The 8,988-nt window shown below is 38.9% G+C and overlaps 1 protein-coding gene and 1 non-coding gene across 4 annotated transcripts; one reads left to right on the top strand and one right to left on the bottom strand.

Moving 5' to 3' along the window:
- Positions 1 to 3,807: 3,807 nt before the first annotated feature.
- On the top strand, positions 3,808 to 6,285 carry LOC136206288 (cinnamoyl-CoA reductase 1-like). Of its 3 annotated transcripts, none has more exons than XM_065997285.1 (6): positions 3,808 to 3,984; positions 4,074 to 4,144; positions 4,537 to 4,632; positions 4,806 to 4,951; positions 5,035 to 5,222; positions 5,613 to 6,285. In XM_065997285.1, exons 1-6 carry the CDS (start codon positions 3,824 to 3,826, stop codon positions 5,620 to 5,622), a joined length of 672 nt encoding a protein of 223 aa, XP_065853357.1. In that variant the 5' UTR covers positions 3,808 to 3,823; the 3' UTR covers positions 5,623 to 6,285. The 3 variants fall into 3 exon arrangements, with proteins under 3 accessions (XP_065853357.1, XP_065853358.1, XP_065853359.1); XM_065997286.1 differs by having other exon boundaries at positions 3,839 to 3,921; positions 4,090 to 4,144; XM_065997287.1 differs by having other exon boundaries at positions 3,855 to 3,984; positions 4,090 to 4,144.
- Positions 6,286 to 7,587: 1,302 nt separating this feature from the next.
- Positions 7,588 to 7,694, bottom strand: LOC136207748 (small nucleolar RNA R71). The gene has a single exon (XR_010676876.1). It is a non-coding gene; the product is annotated as a small nucleolar RNA R71 (small nucleolar RNA).
- Between the last annotated feature and the right edge of the window lie 1,294 nt (positions 7,695 to 8,988).

Raw genomic sequence — 8,988 nt, 5'->3', positions numbered from 1 at the left:
GTCGTGACATTTGACAACTTATTAAAAATATATTTAAAACTGTTTTTGTTCATTTCCCTCTACTTTTATTATCTATACTGTATCTAATAGCGGAAGTATAGAGAATTTAGAAAAAATATTTTAGAGGCTTTTTGGATGAGTTGGCACCCTAAGAGCAAAAAGAATAAAATAATACTCTATATTAACATATTATTTATTGTCAATCACTAACCCATTAATTAACGTAATAAAAGAAAGTAAGAGTTAAAGCAAGATGAAAAAACACAAAGTGAAGGAAATCCAAAAATCACAAATAAACGTATATATAAAGTATGATAAATAGTATTTCACCATTATATTCATTGACCATCGAAAATCAAAGTCGTCATCGACCTTTAATTTTGATATGTATTAGTTTTTTTCCTTCACACTCTTATTATATAATCTATAATTTTGTTCTTACTTCAAATAATATAGTCTTATAATTTTATTTTTACTTCATTTAATGGAGATATAAGATTGGTGAATCGGGATGAGAGATAGGAAGACGCGAGATCTCGGAAAAGTTAAATGTGTGAAGGATGTGGACCAGAAAGTCCTAGTTGGAGATAAGGATATCAAGGAACGATGGAGGTCCTATTTTGATGACTTATTTAATGGAGATCGCCAACAAGATGTTGGAGATATAAGTATCCATCACGATATGATAAATCATGAATGCCTGCGGAGAATTCAAAAGGGTGAAGTCAAAATGGCATTAAGTAAGATGAAGTTGAAGAAAGCAGTAGGACCTGATGGCATCCCTATTGAGATTTGGAGATGTTTGGGAGAAAGAGGAATCGAATGGTTGACGATGTTCTTCAACAAAATTTGGAGAAACAATAAGATGCCATCAGAATGGAGGAAAAGTACCTTAATCCCTTTGTATAAGAACAAAGGCGATGTCCAAGATTGTGCCAACTATCGGGGAATCAAATTAATGAGTCACACTATGAAACTTTGGGAGCGAGTGATTGAACAAAGGCTAAGGAGGACGGTGAAGATCTCGGAAAACCAGTTTGGCTTTATGCCGGGAAGATCAACTATGGAAGCCATCCATCTAATGAGACAATTAATGGAGCACTATCGAAATAAGAAGAAAGACTTGCATATGGTTTTCATTGACTTGGAGAAAGCATATGATAAGGTACCAAGGGAAGTACTTTGGTGGGCCTTGATAAGGAAAGGCATTTCGCGGAAATATATTGACATCATAAAGGACATGTATGAGGGAGTATGCACAAGTGTACGTACTAGTGTTGGGAAGACTGAAGAGTTTCCTATTACGATTGGAGTGCATCAAGGTTCCGCACTAAGCCCATTTCTTTTTGCCATCGTTATGGATGAACTAACAAGTTCACTTCAAGATGGTATACCATGGTGCATGCTATTTGCAGATGATATTGTGTTGGTTGATGAGACGAAAGAAGGAGTGGAGATGAAGTTGGAACTATGGAGGCAAACTCTAGAATCTAGAGGCTTTAAGTTGAGTCGAAGTAAGACAGAATATTTGGAGTGTAAGTTTAGCGGCCGTAGGAGTAGGGAGGCATGGACAATCACCCTAGATGGGAGAGTTGTTCAGGCCTCGGATTGCTTCCGGTATTTAGGATCTATTATCCAAACGGATGGAGAAGTAGATGGAGATGTTGCTCATAGGATTAAAGCTGGTTGGTCGAAGTGGAAGAGTGCTACGTGTTTCCTTTGTGATCCCGGCATGCCTAATAGATTGAAGGGAAAATTCTACCGGACGGCAATTAGACCAGCATTGTTATATGGTACGGAGTGTTGGGCAGTGAAACACTGCCACATCCATAAGATGTCGGTGGCGGAGATGCGTATGTTGAGATGGATGTGTGGTCACACGAGAAAGGACCGGGTGCGTAATGAAATAATTAGGACAAAAGTAGGGGTCACATCTATTAAGAATAAAATGAGAGAAAACCGACTAAGGTGGTTTGGCCATGTGAGACGTAGAGCGCTTGATGCGCCGGTTAGGAGAACCGAAGTGTGGCAAAGGGATGTAGTGGTGAGGGGTAGGGGAAGACCTAAGCAAACTTGGAGGAGGGTGATCGAGAGTGATATGAGTTTATTGGGAATTGAGGAAAATATGGTAGTGGATAGGACGGAGTGGAGGGAGCGAATCTGTGTCGCTGACACGACTTGATTTTCACGGTTTTATATGATGGTTCATGTTAGCCGACCCCGAATCATTTCGGGACTAAGGCTTTGTTGTTTTTGTTGTTGTTGTTGTTCATTAAGAGATTCAGATTTATTTAGGAGCGGTTTCTATTGATAAACTATATTAATAGCATTTTCTTCAAGAATTGAGAGAAATTAGACTTTGATATTTCCAATTGAAGAAATCTGATGGAAATAGAAGAGACATTGACAACTGAAATCGGGAAAAGCAAATGTCTCAACAATTATAGGAAATCGTTAATGTTCCGAAGGTAATTATTCGTTTTTTTTCAAATGTAGTAGTTATTTTGTTCTCAATTTTGTTGTTTCACACGCCTCGCTACATTATCTATGTTTTATTTTTTATTTGTTTTTTTTTCAAAATGACTAAAATAAAGATTTTGTATATTTGCGTTCTTTTTTAGTATATGTTGCTAGGTGTAATCGTTTCGATTGTTAACTCTAACTAAAATTTGGATTTTTGGCTTTATATGAACTCAATTCTTAGGTTTATTTAGAGTTATATTAATTTTTCAAATTCAGAACCTGGTGAAGTCCACTGATTTTTTTTTTAATTTGGGTTTATCTAACTCATATGGATTGATTTTTTTTATGCATTTTGGTACGAATAGATATAAAGTTTCACACAATAGTTGTTCATTAAAGTTGGAGATAAATATGACCTTAATTGATTACATTAGACTTATGGAGGGCTGGAAATGAAGTTTGGTAAGTAAGCACCTCATTAAGCATGAGGTGTCACTCAATTAAGACAAAGTATGCCTCTTTGATGCAAAAAGGTGCATATGACTCATTCCTTATCATTCTCAAAAAGGTGCATATGACTCATTCCTTATCATTCTCAGCCAAAATTTCGACCATATCTTCAGCAAACCTTCATATTTCATACCCTAAACCTCTCCAAAGAAAAATCTTCCAATTTCTTCCATTTTCAAGCCAAACAAGTCAAGTTAGGAAGCATACTAGGTGATAGACACAAATTGAAGGTTAGTATGATGTTTTAGTATCTTTTCTATGAGTTTGAGAATTTGAAATACCTAAGTATGATGATAGGATTTATTATGGATAAGTTATGATTGAGTTTTGGTGTTGTTTAAATTGGTTTTAGGCTGTCTAAAGGAAAGATATGTATCAAGTGTCCTAAACAGAAATATAGGGTACTGTTTTCAGTCATCTTGGAACATATTTTTCATCTTGATATTGTTCGAATTTGGAAAGATATAAAGAATAAACTATTTTCATATATATGTTAAGAAACTCTCTGTAAAATATGAGACTTCACCAGTGGAAAAATGACCATTTGCATCGACGCATTTGCATCGGCCCTTACAAAACGTGATGCAAAAGGTTCATTTGCATCGACCCTTTATTTGGGACCGATGCAAATGTCATGTAATTTAGTATTTGCATCAGCCCTTAATAAGGACTGATGCAAATAAACGTATTATTTGCATCGGTCCTTTTAAAAGGGCCGATGCAAATAGCAATTGAACTATTTGCATCGGCCCCTTAAGAAGTACCGATGCAAATAAATGCATTATTTGCATCGGCCGTTTATAAAACGCGATGCAAATAGTGTTAGTATAAAATTTGGATTTTAGGGTTAATGTACTTATTTGCAGCCGCCTCCCATCTCCCTCCTCTACTGTTCACAAGATGGAAACTCAGCTCCCTTCTATGGCTGCCTTTTCCACCTCCGACTAGGTCAAGGATTAATTCTCTTCTCCATTCTTCTTCTCATCGAGTTCAAGGATTTTATCCAGCGCTGTACATGGCAACACGCAAAATTTTTAACTCTGTTTCGCTTGTCATTTTAATTGAATTGCTATGTCTCTTAATTCTTGTTTTGTTGATAGGATCATGTTTATACAGACCCTCCCTGGCATGGTGCAATCGAGAAATCTTCCCTTCCTTGCTTTGGAACGCGGTAAGATTTGATATATCTCTTGTTAAGTTTTTTCTTTCGTTTGATTTTTGGGCGAAGAATGCTGCCCGCAATCTGTTCGATGAAATGTCCGAGTCAAAAATTAAAAATGACATCGCATTTAGCAACTGGACTTATCTGGTAATGGTGCTTGAGAGCCCTTCATGTCCATTTAAACTAAAACTACTAAACTTGAACTCTTTCTCTGTCAAGCATGGGGGACTCCGATCCTCTAGGTCCATATGATAGTTCCAATAACTATGATTATTTCGGTATCATGAATGATTCTAATCCTACTCTTGCTAATTTATCTTCCACGAACGATCCTGCTGCTTCATTTAATCCTTTTGACGGTCCAATAACCAATGTCCCTAATTTCCTTTTTAATGATCCAGTGGCTTGGAATCATATTTATAACAGCCAAGTAATACAACGACTCAGCAGTCTCACGAAGCAGGGCCGTCGCGTGCATGCTTATGTCCAAAATCATGGTATGCTCTCTTTCCCCTTTCCCGTTTTCATTTCAATTTTTCTTTCCTTTGCCCTAGAATACCCAATTCAAAAAGCATGAATCTTCATAAGAAACACAATTCCCCTATTTAAGAATTAGGGTTTAATTTGTGTTTGAAATTATAATTAGATGATGGTTAATTTGTGTGTACAGATAAATTGAATTATTTTGAAGAGAGGAAGAATTTAAAAGTATTCTATTCAGACCCATTTGATTTCCAAAGCATAATGAATGCATTAAAGGGATGTTGTGGCTTGTTCTATTCCTTTGAACCTCCATCAGATCAGCCCACCTATGATGTATGTTCATTCTTAGTTTCTTGTGCTATGAAATTGAATTACTAGTTTCTTTGTTGTTGAAGATATGCTATTTTTTATTGCAGGAAATGATGGCAGATGTAGAAATAAGAGCAGCACATAATGTGTTAGAAGCATGTGGACAAACAGATACAATATACAAAGTAGTATTCACCTCCTCTGCTACAGCTCTTTTATGGAGTAATGATAGAGATAAGGCCCTTGATGTTGATGAAAGAATTGGAGTGACATTAATTTATGCAGGAAATTCAAGGTAAAAAAACTATAACCCTTTTCATTTTCATGACAAAAGAAGATGATATTGATCCTTAATTTGGAAATGGAAAATGGATATGGTACTGTTAGTGAGGCCTTGGCATACAAGTTACCCTTTGTCTTTGTTCGAAGAGATTATTTCAATGAAGAACCTTTTCTAAGAAATATGCTTGAGGTGAAATTAATTTATTTGCTGGACAATATAGTTTTCTGTCTCCGGTGTATCCATTCTCTATCTCTTTATATTTGATAGCTCCCATTTGTATAGGGTTTTTAGACCTTTTTTAGTTCATTCTCGCTTTATTTCCCTTCAGTTTTGTTATCATTTTGTTAGCTTTTGGTTAAAATCAGTAATTTCCATTATTTATGGCAATTTCTCTATTTTCAGGTGTTTTTAGGACTATTCGAGCATTTCCGAACCATCCTCGTGCCATTTGGAGCATGTCCGGACAATTCGAGGGTCGATAGAGCAAACTCTAGAAGCCCAAGGACCAGAACAGACAACTTCTGGAGGGAAGTGCCACCTCTCAGCGCCTGTCTCGTCGAGACAGGCCCTCGTCTCGTCGAGACACAGCTTGTCTCGACGAGACGAGGCGGACCGATGGTTCCCAAAGGGAACCATCGCGCGGTGTCTCGACGAGACGCCCAGTGTCTCGTCGAGACACCCTCCCGTCTCGCCGAGACACCTCTTGTCTCGACGAGACGAGACGCTGGGAAGTAATTACTTCCCAGCGTCTTCTTACCTCCAAAGCACGAATCTTGGCCTGAAAAATGCCAAAACTACCCCTAACAAAGCCTAGACTATAAATAGAACATTACATCTTCTTTGTTAGGGCTCCAAGTTCTCTTTTCACTTTTCCTTGCTCCTTTCTTTCTTTGTATCAGTTTTCACCATTAGATTTGCTTAGATTGTAATTGATTTGAGTTTCTTGGAGACGGGAAGAGGAGGTTCTCTCTAATTTGTAATCAGAATCAGACAGAATCGGGTTTTATATTCCTAACTCCTTGGATTGTCTCGTACTGTTCATTTATTCAAATTAATGGAGATTTTAGTTGATGAATTGTGTTTAAATTGTTTGGTGAGTTCGATTATGAACTAACCCCCATCCCTCCTGGGATAGGGATGAGATTGATTGGTTGATAATGTATGATTAGTGATTTAGTGTATGGATTAATCCCAATTGATTAGATTGTGCATGCTTAATGTCCTATATTTATCAGGCATAGGACCATGGCTAGAGTGATAATCGATGATAATCAACTAGCCTGAAAGATTTGAACCTAATGTCTAGAATCTGACAATTATAGGATCATAGATGGGTAGTACCCTGACCAAGGACCTACCTAATCCGAATTAGCATGATCTAACCTCGCTAGAGACCACTAGGAGTGCGGTTTAGTGGTTGGGCTACGGCTTGGGCCTCGATCACACAGAACCTAATGTTTTCATGCCCTAAGTTGTTAGCCTAATCAAGACATCAACTGACTGCATGTGAATAGGCTGCATGCGATTGACCATATCTATGCAGTTAACTAGGTGATTACCGTCAATCGTCCTTCGGATATACATCCTAGGTTGTTTAATCAATAGAATCAAATCCTCCTTCTTCATTTGCTTTAATCTTTTGTTTTGGGAATTTATCTCTTTCAACAACTACCCTCAATATCCAACTTTCCGAATGATTGCATCCTTTTCCTTAGACCGATTAGTTGTGGCAAATAGTCTTTGTGGTTCGATCTTGTGTTTAAGCACTATACTACTTGCTGCGATAGGATACACTTGTCCTATTTATTGTTATACATTTTACGAGCATCAAGTTTTTGGCGCCGTTGCCGGGGACTATTTTTGTTTATAACTAGTTAACTCTTAGAGAAAAGTTTGTATAATTGTTTGGAATTTCACTAACCGAGGTTCTGAGGATCACTCATAGTTGAATCTTGATTCTTAAGCTGAAATTGTTCTTGCAGGACGTTAGAAGAGGACACATGGCAGAGGATATGACGGTCATGGAGTTGTTGAAGGCAAGGCAACCTACAAGCACTTCTGGCACCCTCGATCCGGCAATAACAGAGGAGTCATTCGAAATCAGACCAGCGATGATCCAGATGATTCAGAACTCGGGACAGTTCAAGAGGGATTACTACGAAGATCCTAACTCACACCTTGACAAATTCGTGGAATATTGCAGCACCTTCAAGTGCGAAGACGTCACATCTGAACAAGTCTACCAGAAGCTGTTCAGATTTTCTTTGAAAGAAGAAGCTGCAGAATGGCTACAATCCATCGAGCTAGGCTCTCTCACTGACTGGGACACTACAGTATCAAGTTCCTGGCAAAGTACTTCCCTCCATCAAAGACTGCACAATTCAGAAGCGAAATCACATCGTTTAGGCAGTCCGACAGTGAGAACCTGCATCTAGCCTGGGAGAGGTTCCAGAGGTTGTTAAGAAGGTGCCCCCATCATGGTTACCAGCGGTACCAGCTTGTTGATATGTTCTATTCAGGGATATCTCCTGTTAGCCGCGCCTTTCTAGATACAGCAGCGGGAGGAAATTTATTCAACAAGACCGCAGTACAGGCTTACAATCTGGTGAAAGAATTAGCTGAACGGAGTGCATGTTGGCAAGTTGAAAAGCCGGCTCCGAGGAGAATTTCAACAGCAGAGGAGTTCAATGAAACATCTTCGAAATCAAGTCCTCAGATAGCAGCACTTACAAAAAAGTTAGCTCTGCTGGGAAGTCACCTGAGATCACCAGAACCAGTAGCAAGCTGCGAGGTTTGCAGCGGAGGGCACAAGAGTGTGGAGTGCCCAATGGTATTAGAGCAGATCCGATATTTAAAACAGAATGGGTCAGATAGCGCGAATTGGCAGCAGGACAGATACCGAGGTTCAGGTTCTGAGTTCAAATTGGAAAAGAGTATAGATGTCCTGATAGAGAGAATGAGTGCCATAGAAGGAAGGTTGGCGCACAATGAAGCATTCTACCAAAGACTTCAAACGCAGGTCAGTGAATTGGTAGAAGAGGAAGCACGAGCAATCACGCTCAGGAGCGGAACACAGGTAAGCGGACCAGATTTCGTGCCTCAACAAGACGAGGGGTTAGACCCCATTCCTGGTAATATCTCATCTATCCCACCTGGTCCACAAGTAAGTGTTTCTGATCCAGTTTCGATAACTGACACTGTTGTACCACCAACACAGGTGACCTTGCCTTATCCTACTTTTAGGAGAGCTAAGTTAGATAAGGATTATTCCAAGATGCTTAATGTGTTTAAGAAAATAGAGATTAACCTACCGTTCCTTGAACTTCTTGAGAATATGCCTGTGTATGGAATTTTTTTGAAAGAATTGATCTCTAAATAGAAGAAATTAGGAGATCATGAGACTGTAATGCTAAGCCAGGAATGTTCTACAATGCTCACAAATCCCCTTCCAAAAAAATCTAAGGATCCTGGTAGTTTTAGCATACCCTGTACAATAGGCAAAGTTCATTTTAAACGTGCTTTATGTGATCTAGGCGCAAGCATTAATCTAATGCCTTTGTCTGTTTACAGGAAATTGGGGATGGGAGATCCGAAACCAACATCAGTCACAATACAGCTAGCTGACAGGTCGATAAGACGCCCGGTAGGAGTGGTGGAAGACCTCTTGGTCAAGGTAGATCAGTTCATTTTCCCGGCTGACTTTGTGATAATGGACATCGAGGAGGATGATCAGGTTCCTATCTTATTAGGGAGGCCTTTCCCCGCGATAGGACGGACA

Source organism: Euphorbia lathyris, chromosome 9 (genome assembly GCF_963576675.1).
Source record: "Euphorbia lathyris chromosome 9, ddEupLath1.1, whole genome shotgun sequence".
Lineage (NCBI taxonomy): Eukaryota > Viridiplantae > Streptophyta > Magnoliopsida > Malpighiales > Euphorbiaceae > Euphorbia > Euphorbia lathyris.
Note: the sequence above shows the minus strand (reverse complement) of the source record. Positions and strands in the feature narration are given on the sequence as shown.